This window comes from Aethalodelphis obliquidens, unplaced genomic scaffold (genome assembly GCF_003676395.1).
Source record: "Aethalodelphis obliquidens isolate GAN/ISIS:26980383/991018 unplaced genomic scaffold, ASM367639v1 scaffold4, whole genome shotgun sequence".
Classification (NCBI taxonomy): Eukaryota; Metazoa; Chordata; class Mammalia; order Artiodactyla; family Delphinidae; genus Aethalodelphis; species Aethalodelphis obliquidens.
In genome coordinates, this window is record NW_020837948.1 from 77,193,039 (window position 1) to 77,216,343 (window position 23,305).

A 23,305-nucleotide genomic window follows, 5' to 3' on the forward strand; every position below is an offset into this window, starting at 1 on the left:
CCACATTCCACACATTCTTCCACTTCCTTTCACCCAGGCTGAGAATACCGCTGAGACACACAGGGTCAGAGCACTATTCCCAGAGTTCACTCCTCCTCATAAAGTAGACTGTGTTCTTTTCTCCCTTCTGCAGAAAATTTCCCTTCCTTCCACAACACCCAATCCATGTTGGCCATTTAGTAAAATGTACTACTTAGGACAGAAATTGTTTATGAAGGTTATTTTCCTGAATTTTGTACCAAGGATGAAGTGGTGCATAAAGAGATAGGAAAGACCCCAGGTCTTCCTGCCGGCCAGCCTCTGGGCTTTCCCCAGGCCCAAGTCAGCTCTCTGGCACTTCCCGCTTGACAGCAGGCCCAGAAGGCTGTTTCCCTTTCCCCAAGGAGGCCACCACCACCCACTCTACCCTGGACAACCTCTTTTCCAAGAATGGCTGTGGAGAGGACATGATGTCCTGCTCCCCGGCTTACTGAGCAACAAGCTCTCTTTTCTGGTTTAATTGTTTTGCTGTTAAGTCATGAGAGAGAAACAGGAGATAACAAAAATATGGAAAATACAATGGTTCTAGCATCTTTCTCTTCTTTTCAGTCATGGTCTCCTGTTCGTATTTCTGATTCCATTGATGCCTTTTTCACTTCTTTCTGAGAGTAGGAAGCAACATAACCTCCTTTCTCCATGATGTCTCTTCTCAGGTTTGTTGACTCTTTACTGCAGAGCTTAGACAGAGCTTAGGGATTACAGGGACCAATACTTAGAAGAAAAAAATTTTACCAAGTAAATTTGAGAGGAATGCTTTCAGTTTCCTTTGCCTCATTTCTCTAGAAACCAATGCAAGACCAGTGTGAGCTTCTGGAATTTAGCAGTTTAAGCTCTGATAGCACCTCCTTCAGTGAAGCCAGGCTGAGTTAAGAGCACCCTTTGAGCTCTCAGATTCCCACACAGTTCTTATTCCTGTACCTATTGCAGTGCTGTGATTGCTTGTTTTCTTTCTGTCTTTGCCCATCCTAGACTGGGTTTCCCTTGAAGGAAGGGACTGTGATCTTCTCTATTCACCTCATATCTCTGGGGGCTGCCAGACTGCCTGGCACATAGTAGGTATTTAGTAAGTGGTTGCCAGAAGAACGAAATGATTCTCAGAAGAAGAAAGGCAGGAGGCAGTCTTTCTGTAGCAGAAGATAAATAGTTGTTCGAAGAATGGACAAATGGACTTCAAAGCTGGGTTTGAGTCTCAGTCATGTTTCTGAGAAACTGTCTTGCCCCAAGATGAAGAATTATTTGATAAAGGAGGGTTTAGGGCATTTTTAGAATCTCATATTGGTCTTTGTTCACTTACCCCAACTGCCTCCCAGTGTGCACTGGTGACAAGAAAATGCGTAAGAAATTGGAATAGGATGGATCAAACAGGAATGTGGACTCTATGAAAAACTCTCATTTGAGCGACTTTGAGCAGGTTACCAACACTCTCTGGGCCTCGGCTGACATCCGTATCATGAAGTGAGTAGGTCAGATGACATAAAAGTTTCCATACATCATTAACCTTTTATGATTCTAAATGATTCAGAGCCATGTACTACAATGCATGTTCAATCTTCCTCTCCTTCACCTCATCAAAAAAAAAAAAAAAGTGACTTCTACCATTGTCAACAATATACTTGGAGAGGAAGAAAAAACTCTAAATTATGGTCACAGGATCAATGAGCTGAACCACAAGGTTAAAATGTTTTATATCCACAGAGCAATTTTTCACACTGCTGTCAAACAAAAATTTCTAGTTGATGTTTACACTAGGACTTGACGAAAAATTCCAGACATAAAACTTCTGGAACTTAGACTTGAACTCAGAGGACCTCCTACCTCTGAATACATTTTACAGCTAAAATCTATTGGGATGTTTTTCTTTAACAAGTATTCATCTTTCAACAATTATCTAAGTTTTCTTATTAAGACTATTAAGGTATGGTAAAACTCTGGCTATCTGGAACTGCCATTCTAGGTATGGCAGATAGCTAAAGATTTCTTTAAGTTTGATTATCTTTTAATGATTTTTGGAGAAAAGTAATTTTGAAAGACGATCCATTTCCTTGACTTCTGAATGTAATTCAATTCTTTCCTCAATATGAACGCCAGCTATTGTAACACAGTAATGTCCTCAGGCCCCAGTGAAAGCCTCTGAGCCTTAGACTTTTTTCTTTCGATGGTGATTCAGGATCCACCCGAGCTGTCATTTCTCACTGCAGTCACCTCCCTGTCAGCTTGGCCATTTGTGGGCATCGCTCCTTGATATCTAATTTGCTGATTAAAGCCACGGACACATATCTTAATTCATCTTTGCATACCGAAGTAGCATAGTTTCTGCTACTTAAGGTGCTACTATGTTACAATAATGCATGAATTAAGATAGTAGGCTTACAACTTTTTTAAAAGACAAGCTTGCTAAAACTAAGTGTGAAATAGTAACAGATGCTGAGTAAAGGCTTGAGGGGCTTGGTTTAATATATAGACTTACAACAGTTTCTGTACACTTTCTAATCCTCAACTGTATTTCAGACTAGAATGACATATGATTGAGTTCCTGATTTTTCATGAGAGACGAAAAATAACAGTGGTAGGTAAATAAAAAAACATACAAAATGACTGCAACAAAGCTTGGCCAATTACATAAAATTTAGTGTTACCGAATCATTTTTCTATTTCTAGGTACATTTGACCTACTCCAAACAGAAAATTGAGGAATGGACTGGCATTCTTGTATTTTTAGAGAGTTGCCTGATTGGGCACCTTATCACAGTCACCAGCTATGTGATTTTGGACAAATTATTTAACCTCTTTTGTTTTCTTACCTGAAAATAGTACTGACGAAACCTTTCTCATAGGACTCTTCAAAGAATTAAATATTTCCTTTTAAAGTATTTCCCACAGGTCTGGTCTTTAATAAGCACGTGGTTACTTTTATTTTAACAGGTTGTCCATTCCTGGAGTTGGGACAGTGGTGCCAACCCTGTGCATGGCCAGGCATGTGGCTGCAAAGACACTGTTCTCTGGTATTTGCTGTCTGGCAGATACTGCCCTGCCTCAGTATTGGGTGTTCTGGAACCAAATGTGGCAGCCTAAGTTGAAATAAGCTCTAAGTCCTCTAGGTCTCCTCCTTTATAGAAAAACAGGCATTCTAAAGAATGTGGGCAATGTTAAGGGATGAAGGAAAGGGAACTTAAAAGAAGACTGGTAATCCAAATCCCTACAATTTATCATAAATGTCACAATCTTTAGCAACTGGCATCTAGAAATATAAGACCTTCCCATATTGATGTCAATTGTTACAGAATTAAAGTATTCGCTGTCAAAAGCAAAAATGATAGTGTCAGCAGACTTGCATACAACTAAAGTGCTGCACACAAAAGTGGATTTTCCTTGAGAAAACGCATTAGCTTCTCCTAAATTTAAACGAATAAATTCACAATATCCCAGTGTCCTTCCCGGTGTTCTTTACCACAACAGAATACACTAACATGTTTCTTAAGATAGAGAAATTAAATACTGAAAAATAAATGGGCTATCTTTCAATTAGTATACTTGGAAATCTACAAAGAACACTCTAAAATATGGATGAGAATAGAGATGGTGATGCTGTATCAAACACTTCCTAAAAACGAAGAATTCTTGCCATGTAAAGAAACATGATGAATGAGATTTTATCATCTCCACTTCAGCTTAACAAATATCTTTTGCCAATGCCTTTTCGTAGTCTTTCTAATTTAACTATCTCCTTCCTGAACTTAGCCAATCTCTTTTTTATTTCTAGTGAAGTTTACCTGCTACTTGATGATGTTAAGTAACTCTTCAAGTTGTTCTAGGCCATAACTAGAGGCTTTATTCTTCAACATCTTAATTAGCTGCATTGCTGACTCTGAATCTTTTCTAAGTAAGGCATCCTTGATACACAGAAGTATTATACTTGCATCTCAACTCCGTTAGAAACCATTTTGGCTTTTCTGTAACACTTTTGCACTAAACCTCTAAATTGAGAATTCATCAGCAATACACACAATGCATTACGAAAATCTTGAATAGCACTTTTCTAAACTACTAAATCTTTTAAAATACGTAAACTGAATCACAGCACAAAGTTTAAATACGCTAACATCAACATGAAGAAAACTTCTATTTAGGGCTTTAAACACTTTATCTGAAATTGTTTATTCTTTTTATAATTGCTTTTACATCCCCATTTTAGTTGTTCTTCACTAACTGGGAACTCATTTGCTGAAAAATGTGTATCAACAAAATTATGGGCTGGTCAAAATCAATTTTTAGAACAGGTATAACTCTGCAAAGTTTATGTCACAACTCTGGCACTTGTGGTCCCACAGGGAGTAAAAGAGGAAGTGGTGAGGGAATCAAAGATGCAGATTAGGGTAGGAGACATGAGGGCTAAGGGCCGTATAGCAGTAACCCTTCGACCTGAATGAAACAGAGCTTGCTAATAATCCCTGTACTATGGGGATCCTGAGAAAAATCTTTTAATAAATTAAATCATCACCCCCTAATATATCTTTTTTTTAAAACTAACTTTTCATACACTAAATTAGTAAATGTACATGCATGTTAAGATCCACTTAAAAAACATAAACAAAAGTAATTTAGTTTTTGCCCCCTGACTTAGAAATTATCTTAAGAACTTTTAAAAATTCAGCTTTTTATGAAATCAATACTTTAACTATTCTACATGTATATCTCTAGTACACTATAGAGATATGTAGGGGAAAAATAATTATCTGACTATATTAAGTGTTGAAATCTATACACACCTGTGCTTTGTTATAATACAGAGAATGAAGTAGCATTTAAAGAGATTAAATATTGCTGTTTCCCTATGCTTTGATGCCTGGCCCTCTTTTATTTCTAGTTTTACTAATACTTCCTAGGTCATTTTTTTTTTCTCCATGATTTCAGGTCTGCTTATATGCTGAACATTTCTTGTATTATTATCCCTGGCCAAATGCTTTTTCCTGAATTTCAGAACTGTATGCACAACTGCCTAAGGGACCTTCTTCTGGAGATTGATTCATTTGGTCATTCATTTAGTCATCTTTTTTTTTTTTTTTTCCGAGCATCTACTCTGTGCCAGGGTTTGTTCTTAGCATTGGGGATATAGCAATGACCTAATAGACAATAATCTCTGCCTTCCTGGAGCTTACATTCTAGATAGATGATAAGCAAAACAACTAAGTGAAATTAAGTGTTACAGAGAAAAATAAGACAAGGAAGGATAAGGGAATCTTGGAGAAGGTACATTTTTAAAAAAGGCTGGTTTAGGAAGACTTCATGGAGCAGGTGATATTTTGAGCAAAAACCTGAAGGGAGTAAGTAAGCATATAACAGTCTGGTGGAAAAGCATTACAGATGTCCCACAGGCACTTCAAACCAGATTCCAAACTGAACTTACTGTTTTTCCTTGCAAGTCAGCTTCTCTTCCTATTTTTCCTGTGTCTGAATTATGCCCTAATATCTCCCACCAGTCAAGAAAAAACCCTGAGATTTACCCCTAGACTCTACTCCTTCCATAACTCTGAACAAACCTCACGTCCCTCTGAGCCTATCTCCTAATACCTCCTCTTGACTGTTCATTCTTACTGCCTTTGTTTAGACCATCATCATTTTCCTCTTAAATTTTTCTAATAAGTGTTCTCTTAATCTGTCTCCTTGCCTCCAATCTTGCCTCCTCCAATGCATCCTTTATGCTGCCAAACAGTGATATTTGTGAAATGCAAAGTTTATCATGCCTTTCTCCTGTTTAAACTTTTCAGTGGTTTCTCATAATGGTCGAACCTACTCTTTATTGTGGCATGGAGGGTCTGATGTGATTAGCATACTTGCCCCGCCCTCCTCTTCCTGATAACCTCTCCAGGTTTATCATTTTAAGTACATTTACTGGCTCTTGCTCTATAAAGTTCCTTCTAAAAGCGACCCCTTGCAACACTGTGCCCTCTCATACTTTCTACAAGTTACTTTTATCCAGTGATTTGTTTACATGTTTCTTCCCTAAACCCAGCTCAGTACTGGGTTCAAACAGGTACTAAAAAAATGAACAGATAAAATTAAATGTACTGCCCTTGATGACTGGTGTAATATAAATATGGATGCCTCATATCTAAGCTCTGGCCACAGGCGAAAGAATTTCTCTCTGCTCAAACTCTAAGAAACACCTTAGAAACCCCTTTTCAACATGTAATTCACATATCCCGATACTGAATACAAACTGCCAGTTTTATTTACTTGGAAAACCATCTGATTTAAAAGCAAAATAGTACCTTCCCAACAAACAGCTTCTACTTTGCGGAATTCACATATACATCATTTCATCCGTGTACTTTTTTTTAGCAACAAAGAGAATTTCAGTTCCAGAATATATGAACTGCAGAAATTATGAGTCACTTCTGTTAAAGATACTGTGAGTTTGATATCTGGTTACAGGGATTAAAAAAGGAAACTAAAGTTAATGACTGAAAGTAACTAGAGATAAAAGAAAATTAGCTTTACAAAGCTATTCTAGTGACACCTGGGGGTGGGGGGAATCCAACTTGTATATATGGGAGTAATGAAAGTGAAATCCAGCATCAACTGTCCAGACGTAAAATTAGCAAAATATTTACATATAATAGACCAGGAATAGCAAAATGTAATTTTATATGTATCATATCTGGAACAAAATGAAACAAATTGCAAACTTCTCATTTATTGAGCCTAGTGAGGGTAGCAATCTTTGTTTACAACAAGCACCTTATGGTAAATGGAAACTTACAGTACAACATTGCATTAATGTGAGAGGTATGTTATTGACAGTGTTTCCATTTGTTACCATAGTCATTCCTTATTAATGAAGAGCAATTGGAATTAAACTAGTGCATATGATTTCCAGAGACCTATGGTTCATTTTGTTTTCTATAGAATAGTAAAAACTAATTATTTGAATTAATTTTGTATTTTATACGCTCCTATCACTATTTTGATCTTTACATCTATGCATCTAGGAAGATTTATACTCTTGATAATGGTATTGGCATAATATGTAACTTTTTAAAAATACAAATTCTTAAAGATATTTTAAATATGTTATAGACATATAAACAGGCTTTCATTTAGAGTTTTATAGATAATTTAATTGAATATTGGCAGTTTAGCTCTCTTAAAACTCAAATCTTTTTCTCTATGGCTGGCAACCCTAGGCAGAGATTAAGTAGCACAGGGAGAATAAGCTATTGCTTATGTTTATCAGCTTTGATTATACACAGCAATCAACTGGAGATGTTAAGATACAGATTGCAATTCAACAGGTTTAGTGTACAGCCCTGGATTCCAGTTTCTAACAAGCTCTCAGGGGATGCTGCTGGTCCATGGACCACACTTTTGAATAGCAAGGCCTGAATCAAGGGTCTCAGCCTTGATGTTTATTGGAATCACCTGGGAGCTTTAATAATAATTTTAAAAAAACACTCCAGCATTGCTAGGGGTGTAAGGTTATTTAGTCTGGGGTCCAGTCTGGGTATAGAGTTTTTAAAACTCCCAAGGTGAAGCTAAGAGGCAGCTAAATTTGAGAACTTACGTCCTAAAATGTATTGGTCAGACTTACCATAAGCTTTTATTTCCCCTGGTTTTTATTACCAAGGATAACAGCTAGGAATAAGCAGTTCTGCATAGATTATGAGCACGAGGCCCCAAATCTCCAAATTCTTCCTGAGAATATGATGCATTATCAATCAGGTTCTAACATTAAGAATCTTAGTGACTTCATATCTACACTCCTACCAAATCATTAATAACATACTTTTAATGGTATCTTAAATATTCATGAATTATAACGGAACGACAATCTGAATTATTTTGATTAGGAAGTACAATAGACATATAAAAATGTGGTTTTAAAGTATATGGAGGTGTCCACCCCCAATTACAGATAAAAAGGTTCAGATTAGTTAGGAAGTTTAAAAAAAATAATCCCCAAACCTGGCACTTACACCAGGAGAAAGGCTCAGACACAGACAGGACAAGCAAGAGTTTACTTAGTGTCCTTATTTGAAGCAGGCACCACTGATCCTGGAGTTACAGACTGAATTATCACTCCTTCTTCATAAGGCCTTTCCTAATTATTTTGCTAAGCTGAGATGTGTAAAAGGTCAAGATGCAATTACATTTCAAGGCCCCCTCCCTAACTCTTGGAAAAAATAATGAAAATATTTTAAACTCTCAGCTATTTGCAGAAATTCCCTAAGTATGGTAAAGAGCTGGAGTACAAATCAACTGCCACATACTAATGATGTGACTTAAACTTTCTGAACAGGCTTTCTCACCCCTAAAATAGGGTGTAGAGAAAGTCCATTAAGAATGTAAAAGCAAATACAAATTCAAGGTAGCATTAAGTATTTAACTATGATAAGCTACAAAATAAATACATAAATGGTGTAGCAGTGCAAAGAACTCAAGTCCAGACTGGGGACTACTTCTAGGTTTGCCACTAATAGCCTATAAGCAAATCACATACCTTAGCCTCATTTTAAAAATAAAGGCACCTTAAATAGATTATCCTGAGAATCCTTAGCAGACCAAAGCTCAATGACCTAAAAATAACTAATTAAGTGCTCCTCTGAAGCAATTACGATTAGTTCTAAAGCAAAAAAACCCCCACCTTGTTACTCTTAACATGATTGGTTTAACAAGTCTCTTAAGAAAAACACATTTTAAATTTGTCCCCAAGAAAATCTTCTAATTATTTAGCTATAATTTAAAATAGCAAATAAATTTAAAAATTAAAAAAAATGGAATGTGGGCGGAAATGGGGAGAAAAGGATCATTAAGAAAACCAGTGTAAGAACACCATGCCGAATTAAAATAAACAATGTAAACTGAAGATGAGATATTAAAAAGCTTTTCCTAAGGAAAACTACTTCAAAGCATGCAGTATGGGATTTTACAGTCTATTCCAAAGAATATACGGCATTCGTTTTAAATATACAAAATGTTTCTAAGTACTGCGAATAACTCATAATTCTGAAATAAAATTATCCCAATTAATAAAGATGGTAATACATGGAGATTATTTCCTTTTATTGTTCAGTTTGAATACATGTCCTGCCAACCACAAATCACCTAATGTGACCAAATACATGAGAAACCCCTGTAAGAATCACAAAGTGCCACTTTCGCAGCTTTCTGTCACAAGGATGCTGAGAAAATCTAACAGTGAAAGAGACACAGGTTGTCTCGATTATTAGTTCCAATCATTAATCTTCTTCGGAACTAGAATCATCCTCTTGGTCAGAGAGTTCGGGGACAGGGAAGCGAAGAATGGCAGCTATCCCAGTCAACTGGCTGAGCTGTTCCCCAGACACATGAAGACTGGAGAAGATCCTAACAGAGCCTGCGTTCTCCTTCACACTGTCCACCAGCTGCACGTACCGGCTCCGTGTGGCTACATCCTGGTGCCTGAAAAGCTCATCGCTGATGAGCAATGTGTCAACTGCCATGGCCTCATTGGCCTTCTCCACCTGCTTGAGTCCATAAAAAGCTCGGTCAGGTTCATGTTGTAACATTTTATAGAAGTCATCCAAGGCTTTTACTTCCCCAGCGGCTTTAGTGTCTGAAAGGCGGCTAGCTACTGTAGGGTCACAAAGGGCCTCTTTCAGGGAGTACTTGTGTCCAGAGGAGGCATGTACCTAGAATCACAATTACAAAAGTTAGACAAAAGATCTCTTAGAGTACCCATTAAACAGCCCACAATGACCTCAAGCCAAAAACACTGGTAAGGCTTTATATGTTTAAGGATTTAAGCCAAGTTTACTATATCAATTTGCTAGTCTCTTCTCATTTCATGATCTCACTTACAATCCCAGTCAAGTTAAACCTTCCTCCTCTTGTACTTTTCCTAGTTCTAAAACTTTAGGAGTCATTTACATAAACCCCTCTGCCCATTCTTAATTATCCCTGGGTAAGACTGTTTTACCTGAAGGAATTTGGACCGGTTTTCCAGGAGCACTTTGTTGTCCGTCTTCACTGCTTGTTGAAACATGTAGTCGCAGAACTGCTCCCTCACAAATCCTGGGCTGGCCACCAGGACGCACTTTACAACATCAAAGTGTATGTGGCGCTGGATGGCCTGGACCACCTGTTCATAGAACCGCTCCAAGGCCCGGTCGTGCTGGGAGCAGTTGCCTTTCCGTTTCCTAGGGATGTTCACTTCCACCTTGGCCCGAGTGAGGGTCATGCTGGGAGTGACTAAGCAGATATGAGCGAGGCCTTCCTGCATCACCACAGCCGCTACATCAGCGCTCCAGGCTGGGTCACAGGCTTGCTCGATGCGCTCCAGAACCACACTGTCCCACTGTTTCTTGGCCAGGGTGAACTGGCGGTTGGGCTCCAGTTCGATGGTGTGGTAAGCCCCCATCTTGACATACTCATTCTCCTGGATGTTAGTCCCCTTGACCCGCAGCTGGCAGGCTTGAGAGTCGAAGTCGATGGCCTCCACGCAGAGAGTGAGGGTAGTGCGGACCCGGTTGCTCCCTACGCTGCCCGTGGAGGACTCCGTTTGTACCTTGCGGATGGTGGAGGCGCGCAAGCTGTCGCCCACCTGCACTAGATTGTAGGTGTGCCACATGTCCTCAGGTTCCTCGGGAACCAGGGTCACCTGGCCCGCATTGTCTTTCTCAATGTCCTTCCTCACGAGCTTCATGATCTTGGCAGGGGCTCACTGCCAGAACAAGAGGAACCGAGGGGATCGCCACAAGGAAAGGGGTAGGGAGGGGAAAGTTTAGGCCGTGAAGGGGACGGGGTCCGGTTCCTACAGGCACTTGCCTGGCGAGAAGGAAACACTTTCTATATGACTCTAGCGGCTGGGGGGAACACTTACTTTAGCCCTTCCTTTTCGTGGTCTCGGGGCGCGCCGCGTCGGACCGGCGCAAGAGACACCGGCGAACACCCTCTCCGCGGTTCCAGCCGCCGTACAGATCAAGAGGCCGATGCAGTAAGGGCGCATGCGCGGCCCACGTCCTGCCTCCCGGCGCACGTTTTACGTCCGCAACGGGGAGGCGGGACCGCAGCTTACGCGTGCGCAGGCGCACTAAGCTGGGAGTTGTTTCTCGGAGAATAAACCACCCGAGGGAAGTGTACGGAATCTTTGCTGGCGAGTCATTCGTATTAATGCTGAACTTGGACGTCCTAAGTTTTCTCTTCCACCCCTGTTTGTGAAGAATCTGGGGAGTTTGTGAGTGCAAACATATATATTTTTTTCAGCTGTGTGCGGTTGCCACGCTACACCTTCTCCCGCCGGGTAAATGCAATTTCAAAACTTACGGAAAAGTAAAAGGAGCTCAGAAAAGTGCAGACTTGGCCCCAAGGTCCAAACTACGGCCCGCTTTGCTCCTGCCTTATCCGCACTCAGACGCCACACGCTTTTTGGAGCTGGTCTGTCCAGAAGCTGTTTCTTAAGAACGACTGGTCATGGTGCGTCTGGGCCGTGAGTAACGTGCCCAGCTGTTTTCTGCGCTTAATTAACCAAGTCTGCATGATCTGATTAACCCAGATGTTAGAACATTGATCCCAGAGAAAGAAGAAACCATCTGTGGAATTTGCCCCTGGATGGACCTCTCAGTTGCTTGATCTGATGTCCTGAGAATCCCAGAATCCAAGGTTGGCAGACTCAGCTTTCCGCAGCTCAGTAGCCTGTGAAATGTTTACGGGGGGGAATTGGGTCTCGGTAGTTTAGGACGGGATCTTCACTGTCAAAGCTGAGCTGAGAGCTGAGGATTGGGGAAGTGGGGAAGGACTGTTCTACTATGACCGACCTTGATTGAATAGCTACAGAATTCATTGCTAAGAAAAACCTTACGTCACTTAACATTTTTGGGGGGAAGGAGAGGCGGGGGAGTTTGGGAAGTGGGCCTTGCTTCTTAAAAGGACCAGTGAATAGAAAAAGCCTACCAAAGTTTTCTTGAGAGTTAAGATGGGTTGGAGAGAAGAAGGCACAAATCTTCCCCATTCGCCTTCCTATCTTATTGCGTATGGCATTTAAAGGGACGCTTACCATCCTGAACTGGTGAGACAGGGATGAAAGGGAGCAATATGATGTTGGCACAAGTCTTGATACTCAGATCTCAATTAACTTCCTCAGAGGTTGTCAGGGGATACATAGGTCCCCTCCAAAACTCTAGTGTAAATTAGAACCAATATTTTGTGGCCTCTCTTCTCCCTCCTTCTCTTTCTGTACCTCCTTCCTTCCCCACCTTCCTATCATACTGAGTGCCCTTCCAAAGTTCCTAACTCAGACTGCCTTCTTCTACTTCCAGGAGAACCCAGCAGCTTTTCACTGAGCGAGGAACTGATCACACTAAAGTGTGAGTATGGCTTGTGTCTCCAAAGGACATGTATCTTTTTAAAAGGTGCTTGTTAAGCTACAAGAATTCTTAACTGGTAGAGTGAATGTGTGTGTGTGTGTGTGTGTGTGTGTGTGTGTGTGTGTGTGTGTGTGAGTGACAGAGAGAGAGAGAGAGAGAGAGAGAGAGAGGGAGAGAGGGAAAGGAGGAGATGCTTTGAGATACTCCTTGATCACCTTTCTAAGTATAATCATCTCCCTCTTGAAAAATCTGCCAAGGATCGAAAACCACAGAATCACAGTGATAGGCACACAGGGACCTTAATAAATGTTAGGTTTTTACTGAAGAGCTATCACTTACTGAATATTCACCTGGTACTTTCCTATGCTTTTTCTAGTCCTCACCTGTAAGGTAAATATTTGTTATCCTCATACATAGATGAAGAAAATGAATTACAGAGAAGTTAAGAAATGTATTCAAGATCACATAACCAGCATTCAAATCCAGGTCTGCTTAATTCCACACTTTCTCTTTCCACTGACACAATTCTACATTTATGGATGCTTGAAATCATCTCTGCAACCCCAAAGATTATGTGCTATTACCCACTGCCATTTCCCCTTAACTCTCACCTTTGCCAGTTAAACAAAGACTCACAGCTTAGGAACCAACCTAGGGCATTTGAAAGGAAGGTCCCTTCCTTGCTCTTTTATTACTTTAAAACAGTCCTTATATTCTTTTCAATGTAATATTCCTTTTGCTCAGCCTAGGTCACCGTTGTAATTCTTGAGAAAGATCTAATATTCTACTTTAGAAAAATACACACATATTTCTACATTGAGAATCTATGGGAAACCCCCATAGACTGTTGATTCTGTGGTTCTTTTGTTTGTTTGTTTTAATTATGAGGCACACTGCTTTGGGCTGTCTTTTTAAATATAAATGTGCTTCAGTGATTGAACATACTACAAAACTTTTCACAGAATTATCATTTAATCTGAAACGTCTGTAATAGAATTTTCTTTTTAGTAACTTGAGCTTGTTGAATGATCAGGTGTTTTTCTCCTAGATTTTGTGTTATAACTTAGTCTTTCTAGATCAGTCATAACACTTTTGAGTTATTTGGGGTTCTCATTCCCTATTAATTAAAATCCAAATTCCCTGGCATTCAAGGCTTCCAAGACATGGCTTTACAAGCTTTATTTCTCCTTTAATTCAGAGTTTTTGATTTGTCTATCACTGATATCCTAAAATTAAGAAGTCACATTCTGTTTTATAATGTTACTAACAATTTAAAAAGATTACTCTTAAAGTAAGTTTCTGTAAACCTTTTTCAGTTTTTTGAGATAATCCATGCATAGATAAGAAAATGATTAATTATTTTTAAACACATCTTAACGAGGAAAAGGTCTTAAAATGTTCAAAAATAATGTATGATGACAATTAGTTTTATTATACTTGGTTTGGAAAATGATCTTTACAAAATAAATAGCTAGCACTCTGATTATAAATATCTAGTGAAAATAGCAATAGTTTATTTAGAGAGAATGTGCTAACCTTAGATTGTACAAAGATGCCTATGTGACCTCCACAGGCAAAGTTAGTGGTCAACAGGGAGGGCTATTCAGCGAATTCAGGCAAAATGGTGAAAGGGAAAAGGGAAAGGTTTTTTTTTTTTCTTTTTTAAAGGAACTTGCTGTACTCACTTACTATCTAAATTCCTGTAATTAAAACTACTTACTTGCAACTGTCACAGAACAATACAAAGCTCCTACCAAATAAATAATTTTATCAACAAAAGTGTGTGTGTGGGGATGTTCCTGTTTGTATGAATCTCTGTACAGTACCGGATCATTTTATTAAAAATATTACAATAAAATATATAATTTTAGGAACTGGTCAATACCCATGCATTTTCAAACTGTAGTACTTGGCAAACTAAAAGTATATAGTTAATAAGAAAATTTTGAAAGTACATTGTAATTTGTATTAATAGTATAGGATTTATAATAAAATATGCAGACCATTCATCTTAATCATTTGAGGTTCTAATGTGATTGATTTAAGTGTCCTATTTAAATTTAAGAATTTACATTTATTTCAGCAGATCTCAGATAGTTCATAGAAAAAAGCATATGTCTTCACTCCTTTTAATATTTGAATTATAATGATTTTTCAAATCAGATTTCTCACTTAATTTGTTTATAGAGCTCTACATTTGGATAAAACAATATTAATGCTTTTGCACATAAAATGAATTCTTAATACTAACCAGTACATATATTGTAATCTCCTTTTAAGATTTAGTTGACTTTTTCATCTTCCTTTTAAGTTATAGAAGACGTTAGATAAAAATTAGGTCCCTTCAAATATACATGGCCCTAGCTCTAACCACCAATATGATAGAATATTAGAGACGTTAAGCTTGCCAAAACTAGCGTTATTGATCCTGTGACCTGGAACATTTTTTTATTACTTTTACTGTCACCTTTCTCCTCCTGAAGCTTCCTTTTTAAAGGGAGAGTATTTAGAGGAAGGTCTGCTCTTGGGATCTGGTGAGGTTGCTGGTGCCAGAGGAGCAATTATCCCCTCAATTAGATACAGATTTGGCTCTGGAAGAGAACTGAGAAGGGGGACAATGTTCATATCTTTGTACCTAGAAGGAGTGTGTCTGAAATCTTACGATGCATGTTTTAAAAGTACAAAGAAACGTGATAGAAAATTGCATGTAGATATACTGCATGTTATTTATTATAATTTTCAGATGTATATTTTCCCACATTTCAACATCTCTTGAAACTTGGAGGCATCTAACCATTTAGCAATTATAATTGGATTGGCAGTACTTTTCTTTCTTAATAGTACATAAAATAACGGTGCAGCATTCAGTTGATGGTGTCTTCCATTCAGTTAGATATAAATATGGGTAGATGGAAATATTCCAGGTGGGGATATAATTAGAAGAGACAACCTGACCCCTTAAGTATTTTATGAGTTTGTCTGTAGTCTAGTCTTTTGTGACTCGTTCAATAACAAATTTTCAAGTGACTATTATTCTAAGATGGTAGAGATAATGAACAAAGACCCTATCCTCACAGAGCATACAGGGAGCTGGGAAAACAGACAGTTAGATGTTTAATTTTAATATGTGGTATATTGTAGAAGCAAAAGTGCTAAGGGCCTACAAATCTCTGGGGGAGGGGGTCCAATCTACTCCAGTGGGTTCTTGGAAATCACATTCATATGGGGACTTGAGGACCAGTAGCAGTGTAACTGCTTATGCAAAAGCCTGGAGACTGCAGAGGAGCTGGCACAATAGAGGAGCTGAAAGAAGCTTAATAATCATGAGGATGAGAATATATTCAGCTCATTTACATCTGTTGATGCTCTACTGTACTTGCTTTGAGAGCGAATACAATTCTCCAGTCACAGACCACTCTGAATAGGCAACGTATTCTGACTTTAGCATTGTGACAACAGTTCCAAATATCTTTCATCTCAATTTCCTAACATGAATTCAGATACACTATTTTGTATTTCATACCACAGAAGAGCAGTGTAGGTAAAGAATAGCATTTTGATGCCTAATTTTCTGAATATATTTAAAACATGAGCTCCTTTATTTTATGAAATACTCAAGGGGCATATTAAAATTCAGCAAGTTCTAATCCAGTGGGAAGTTTGTTGGGTTTAGGTGTTGGAACACAGGTAGAGGAACATGCATCTAAGGAAGTAAGATCCACAGTTATAAGTGGTGGTCCAAGAGCTCATGCATCAAAATAGCATCATGACAGCAGGGAAGAAAAATAGGCAAACTAGTTTGGCATGTATATTTTATTGCTACTGTCACTGCCTATTTATTAAACAAACAAAATTCCTATGAATTTATCGCTGCCTTTACAGACATCATATATTGACTTAAATATATTCACTGTCTTCCATTGTGTGTCATTGGAGGTCATTTCTTTGTTATGGGTAGGTGGCTGACTTCCTTCCATATCCAGCCATTAGCTCACTTCTTTTAGAATAGGAAATCTTGCCTGTGAAAAAAGTCACAAAAGAAGACTCCTGCTTTCAGGCTAACTAAAATGTTTCTAGGGAGGAAAGATATATAACTCAATTAGGGATAATTCTATATTTGTATTCTTAATAACCAGAGATAGTAGTCTTATTTGACTTACAATTAATGTAGGGAGGGACATCATCTAATTTCGCTATATACCTAAAAGTCATGGAAATAACAGACTCACTTCACCATTAATTAGATCTTTATCAAAGTCTTTTAGACAATTATGCTTGGATTTAACATTTAGAGGGCTGAGCAAGAGAGAAATGGACTTACATTTAGACAGCCTGGTATATTATTTCAGAGCATGAGAGATCTGAACAGGCTTTGCGGTTTATTAATTGGGTGACTTTGGTCAAATTAGCCTCCTAGTATTTTGGTTTGTTCATCTCTAAAATACAGATAATAGTTCCAGAATTTTCCCTTTTTTGAGATTAAAATGTAATATGTCCAAAATTCTTGGCACAGGGCCTCTTACCTAATACATTCTCAGAAAATATGTGCCTTTCAGCAATAAGTTGTGCTAGTATTTCTCTGTTATTGTTTGTCTTGACCCTTGTCCCCTGAGAGTTTGAATTCTGCCATTTGGACATGGCCAATGGGATGGCCAGGCAAGGCATTAGGGGGTAGAAGGAAAAGCAGGGGTATTCATTTCCCCTGCTTTCTCCCTGCTGTGCTTCAACTTTGGCACTAGCTGCATTCTTCTTCTTATGGCCACAGCTCCTGTCCAGTGGTCCCCCTCCCATAGCCAGAGTTCGCAGTCAAGCTGACACCGCTGCCTTCTCAGGCCTAGGAACGGCAGTGGCTTTTCTTCTCATGTTGCTTCAGGTACTTTCTTTCTACTATTGCTCATTCTGCATGCTCCAGCCATCTTTTGTCAGTTCCTTTATATGCTTCTGCCAGCAGTCCCTTGATTTAATTTTTTTCAGTTAAATCCTTTATATATGCCACTAGTTTTTTTGCTGGGACTTTGACATATATAAAATAACAATAAAGGGCTTCCCTGGTGGCGCCGTGGTTAATAATTCACCTGCCAATGCAGGGGACACGGGTTCGAGCCCTGGTCCAGGAAGATCCCACATGCTGTGGAGCATCTAAGCCTGTGCACCACAGCTACTGAGCCTGTGCTCTACAGCCTGCAAGCCACAACTACTGAGCCCGTGATCCACAACTACTGAAGCCCACACACCTGAAGCCTGTGCTCTGCGACAAGAGAAGCCACCTCAATGAGAAGCCTGTGCACCGCAGCGAAGAGTAGCCCCTGCTTGCCACAACTAGAGAAAGCCCGCACACAGCAACAAAGACCCAACACAACCAAAAATAAATAAAATAAATTAATTTTAAAAAAGCTTAAAAATTAACAATAAAGACTTCATTTGGACTTAGAGAAGGGCATCTTTCTTGATGAATCATTTTTAAATGTTGGGAAAAGCTAATACAAGGCAGTTCTAAATATAATGGGAAGTTTACTGGGATGGTTTGTTGGGTAGGTGGTTGTAGGGATGTAAACCCAGCTTTGAAGACTGGGGGGAGTTTGTTTAGATGGCAGGGGGTGGTAAGAAAGAAGGGTGGAGTGCTCTTCTAGATGCAGAAAACAAGATTACGTGTGCAGTAGTAAGATGAGCATGAGGATTAGGGGGAAATAAGGAAGTGGGACTGCCTATCAGGGGCAGTTTGTGTTCAGAGGTTTTGGTAGGCAGAACAATGGTCTCTCAAATATCTTCATTTCCTAATCCCTGGACCTGCAAATATATTACCTTATATGGCAAAAGGGATTTGGCAGATATGATTATATTAAGAATCTTGATATGGGGAGGTTATCCTGGATTATTCAGGTGAGCCCAAAGTAATTAGGATTTTAATAGGAGGAAGGAAATAAGGTCAGAGTCAGAGAAGAAGGAGATGTGATGATGAAGCAGAGTCACAGGAAAAGATTTGAAGAAGCTACTTTGGTGGCTTTGAAGATGAAAAGTGGAGCTGCAAGCCAAGGAATGCATGTTGCCTCTAGAATCTGGAAAAGGCCTGGAAATGGATTCTCCCCTAGAGCCTCCAGAAGAGATGCAGCCCTGCTTGCATCTTGATTTTAGCCTAGTGAGGCTTCTGACCCACATAACTGTGAGATAGTAAATTTGTCTTGTTTTAAGCCAGTAAATCTGTGGCAATTTTTTACAACAGTAATAGGAAACTGATAGAGGCATAGTAGGAGACAGAGGGTGCTGGATTAGGGCAGACCCTGAAAGGTCAGTTGAGAATGTTCGATTTTATCTGAAAGATAACAAAGAACCGCCAAAGATTTTTGACTAAAGACTAAGGTATAATGAAAATTATGTATTAGAAAGATGAATTAGAGGTTAAGTTCAGAATGAAGACAAGATGATGAGTTCTGCAGTACTGTGCAAGGGTGGGTATGGTGATAAGACCCCAGATTAGTTGTGGACTCTATGAATTGATGAGAAGTTTGTTAGGAAGCTGACAACATGATGACTGACAGGGTAACCAACAAAGGAAAGGAAGAAGTCAAATTTCAGATCCTTATTGTGTTGTGAAATGGGCATAAATATAGCACATATAAGGAACCTGTTGATTCTGAGATAACTTTAAACTCTAAATTTCAATATGATAGAATAATATGTGTATAGATATAGATATAATACATATATACACACACAAAAGAGAATTAAATGTAATTTAGAAACGTGTATGCATTATTTTCCTTTAAGTTCCTTCTTGGATTTAGCAAGGTTTATTACCCCCCAACAATTGCAGAAAAGCCACAGTATACAACTTGTGGCTGTTTTAGGCATGGGGAAATAAAGTAGTTGAATTTAAAATATATATATATATGTATAAGAAATTATAATTTGTTTCTGTTTTTTCAAGTTTCATTGTCTTTTTAGAGGATATGCAGACCTCGTTTGATCATTTCTGCATTAGTGACTGCTTATTTAGTAAAATGAAAAAGGTACAACTTGAGTAGTTAGTAAACCATTCATATTTTGCACAACAACAAGAAAATAATGCAAACAACCTCCAAAAAATTTGAGCTGGAGAGGAGTCATAGGTCAAACACATGTAAAGGGTAGTGACGGTGGCTGATAAGGTCAACCATTCACTGGCTGTAAAGTGGTTCAGAAGTTGCCACTGTTTGGATTATTGGCCCTTTTCACACAAAGCTTCACCCTATCTGCCTTCTCTTTCTTTCACCCTTGCAACTCTTCCCTCTCAGTCAGTATCTGGTAAAAAAGATCTGACCACGGGTTAATCATTTGGAAAATCTTAGAAAATGCTACGATTCAACCTTTTTTCTAAATTGAACGTAACTTTGCATCTCCACTGTGTTTGTCTCTCCTGAAAGATATCTATTTATGCACAAGTAACAATACGATATTTTGCATTTAAAAATTTAGTCGGCTGTGTGATATTTACAAAGTAAATGTTCACTATTCCTTCCTCAATTTCAATAGGTTCCTTCTCCTGGGTCTTAACACAGAAACATCATTTCGAGACAAGAGGCAACTTCACCTTGCATTCTTCTCTTTCCTCATTTTGTAGCAGAAAATATCTTGAGTATCTGACAGCAAGAAAATGAATAATACCCACTCTTGAGCAACCTGAGGGTAGGAACTTTGCATATTATAAATCAGGTGCCCGATAGTTACCTCCCTCAAAAAAAAAAAAAAAGAAAAGAAAAGAAAAGGAAGGTAGAAGCTATCAGCAAAGTCCTAAAATACCACGTATATTGTCAAAACAACTTTAATTTGAAAAGTCAGTTCCACCTTGTAAAGTTTTCAGCACCGCTCCCGCCTAACATTGGGGTGGAAGGTTTTGAAACGACATCAAACGTAATTCATAACAAAACCCAAACGCAGAAACTGCTTTCTGTACTCCAACCTGCCCAGAGTACCTGGAGCGCCGGAAAGTGGATCCGCGCTCCGTTCTCCCCTCCGGGCCGAAGCTCTGCATGCCTCCCTCCCCACTTTAAGCCCCTAGTCTCGAGTCTCGAGCTCAGGATATGCTCAGAGAAAAGCAGGGTCACTCACCGGTGAGGAGCCAGCAGCAGGCGACAGCGATCCCTGGGCTGGCGCGGCGCCGGGGGTCCATAGTTGGAGCGGCTGCAGCGCCCGGGGGACGCACTGGATCGGAGGGAAGGACTCGGCGAAACCACGCGCTGGAGCCGCGTTGCTCTGGGCCACTCCGCCCGCCGCCGTGGGTCTCAGTCGCTGGCCCCGTTGGCCCCGGCGCCTGGGAGCAGTACAGCGATTTCCTGTGTTTTCGACCAGCCCCTCTAAGTTCGATTCACGCTTCTCGCATCCCAGAGGGATTGCCACATCTCCCCGCCGTTCGCACTCTTGGTCTCTGAAATCCCACTGGCAGCCTCCCAGGCTCTGTCCGAGACATGGACAAATAAAGCCAGCTTCGCGGGTCCTTGTTTAGGCTAAAGTCCACGAGCTGCGAAGCAAACCTTAAAGGGACATCTGCCTTTCATTGACAGGGTGATTCCGCTCCCCGAGCCAACTCCCTAAGGTAGTAGGAACGCAGCCAAGGGCCGGACCTTCGGAGGGTGTCTCCAGCCCAGTGGCTCCGCCTTCGCACCCCTCACTTCTCCCGGGGTCTGGGCAAGGAGGGCACTTTCAAAGTGCCGTGCTCCTAGGCCCTTAAAGGGAGGCTGCTTTCCTGGGGTCCGATTGCGCAGAAGGGATCGGTCCGTTTATGCAAGTGAGCAGATCTGGTAACCCCCGTGCCTCTCCTGTGGACACTTGAACTTCGCTGTCCAGCCTTCTCACACTAATAGTGGGTGGGGGCGTCCACCCCGACACGCCCCGCTGAGGGCTTGGCTTTCACTTATGGAGGGTTTCCTTCCTTTATGGCGATTCGTGGTCACAGGGAGGCTTTTCTTTGGGAAGACTGTGATAAGCTGGGGGAAAGGAGAACCAAGACTGGGGGAAAACAAGAAAGAAAGAAATGCAAGAGGGAAGCGGGAGGGGAAGGAAGGGAGGAAAACAGTCTCGTTAGAAATGGAATGTGTGTGGGCAATTTTGTTTAATCTGAATTAGGATGTTTGTACACTGGAAGTTGAATCTAATAAAGAATTTAGGGCACTGTTTTATTTCTTGTTGCTACAGACTTTTATAAGTAAGAGTGCATTAAGTCGGTTGCATGTTACTCCCTCCTTCCTCGCTCCCACTACTCTGGGGAACTGAGAATTGGGAAGATAAGTTGGCCCATCAAAACGCTGGGAGACCCAGGCCACTTAGGAGTTTGCAATGCTTCCCTTGTCTTGTGAGTTGTACATCCTTTGAGTCAAGAGCCACAACTACATGTTAGCTTGACCGAATACTTGCTGTTTTTAATAAAATCAGCTGTGTTTTAGTGGTTTTGAGAATTTCAAAGAAGGGGAAGGAGTGGATGAGTGGATTTGTGTTTACAGGTGGTGGAGGGACTCAATTCTATGCAACTCCATTCGATTCAATTCAATTCAACTAATTACTAACTGAAAGTTTCTGTCTAGCAGGTCTAGGGCTAGGCAGGACAAGAGTGCCACCCAAAGGAGGACTCATTGCCTGGAACACAGTACAGGTGACACAGTACAGAGAATCCAAGGGAAGGGCAGAGAGGAAAACCACAAGGATGATTGAATAGATTGCCAAATAGAAGATTGCAGGGACTAAAAGTTGGAGAAGACAAAATTTTAAAAGTTTAATGAAGATCAGAAGTAGGGTGGGCAGAGGTGAAAGGTTGAAGGCCATCAAATCTCAGAAAAGGACCTATCCGCCAAAGAATTGTTCTTCTAATTTATGAATTTGAAGTGATTCACTACTTAGTAAGTATATTAAAAACCCTGTTTCCGCCTGTTTCTAGCTCTCATATTTTCATTTCTTAGTCCTGTCTTCAAAATTGCAGAAATAAGTCTCTAGAAAAATTGCCTTGTGTTGGGACACTGTTCAGTCCCACTTGGCTTTACTTGGGCTCCTTTGCCTGCATTCAGTGCTCTCAGTACCCCAGTTTGGCTTTCCAGTCTCTCCATCTTCATTAACTTGATATCATCAATGTGCTTCCTGCTGCTCCCCTGTCTGGGAAAGCTCTGCCACAGAATGCCTTTCCTGTGTATATCTCACCTCTCTGTCTCTAGTTTCATTTATGTTTTATGCTTCTCAGTATGACCCAAAGGGCTTTGCACAATAATCAGTAAATTCTGATTAATTGACTTACGCTTAGACGTTAAAAAATCATAATATTTTCCTAAAAATATTTCTCCAAATTGCTCAGAGTTTTCAAAAACAGGTAATAGTGTATGTGTGTGTGTCTATGTGTGCATATACATATATGTACACATATATACACATGCATGTATGTATATGGAATTATAGAAAATTGCAGTATATTAAATTATAAAAAATGAAAAGAGAAATTGTAAAATTATATCTTATTGAAATAAAGTAGGATTAAAACATACTTATAATCAAGGCTGTAGTTACTGGGAACTTTACCTTTCTTTGGGAGCATTAATAAATACTTTGAATTTAAATATTTTAAAAATCTCCTCTAAGATTTACAAACTAATGGTGATAACCAGTGCTATGGCTGAAGTTAATTTTCATATGTGTTATGAATCTTATGGCTATATTTATTGATCTTCTTCATGTCAAATCAATGCAGATGTAGAAAAGTATTGCTGGAGAAGTAAATTTAGAATAAGTGTTCATTTTCTGAATTTCAATAAATCTAAACACAAATCAGTGTCAGGAAACCTATTTTCTTAACCAGTTTTATCCTGACTAACAGAAAGACATGCCATTGAGTGAACTGAGACTTAGAGAAGATAAAAGCTGTGGTCACAAACTAGTAATTAAATAAGGTCACTTGATGGCTAATGCTAAGC

General features: G+C 39.6%; 2 protein-coding genes and 1 long non-coding RNA gene across 4 annotated transcripts in view; 1 reads left to right on the top strand and 2 right to left on the bottom strand.

Annotated features, from left to right (window-relative positions):
* Window positions 1-20,931, bottom strand: part of ITGA1 (integrin subunit alpha 1) — a 170,134-nt gene extending 149,203 nt beyond the window's left edge. The window contains exon 1 of the mRNA XM_027101137.1: window positions 20,466-20,931. Within this exon, the coding sequence (XP_026956938.1) occupies window positions 20,466-20,526 (61 nt within the window). The 5' untranslated portion in view covers window positions 20,527-20,931. The remainder of the gene's footprint in view (window positions 1-20,465) is intronic.
* Window positions 9,079-10,981, bottom strand: PELO (pelota mRNA surveillance and ribosome rescue factor). Its single transcript, XM_027101139.1, has 2 exons — window positions 9,995-10,981; window positions 9,079-9,707 (listed from the first exon to the last, which is right to left on the bottom strand). Exons 1-2 carry the CDS (start codon window positions 10,718-10,720, stop codon window positions 9,276-9,278), a joined length of 1,158 nt encoding a protein of 385 aa, XP_026956940.1. The 5' UTR covers window positions 10,721-10,981; the 3' UTR covers window positions 9,079-9,275.
* On the top strand, window positions 11,432-21,529 carry LOC113617563 (uncharacterized). Of its 2 annotated transcripts, XR_003431702.1 has the most exons (3): window positions 11,432-11,676; window positions 12,333-12,380; window positions 19,890-21,529. It is a non-coding gene; the product is annotated as an uncharacterized LOC113617563 (long non-coding RNA). The 2 variants fall into 2 exon arrangements; XR_003431701.1 differs by lacking the exon at window positions 19,890-21,529 and having other exon boundaries at window positions 12,333-13,958.
* Window positions 21,530-23,305: the final 1,776 nt, after the last annotated feature.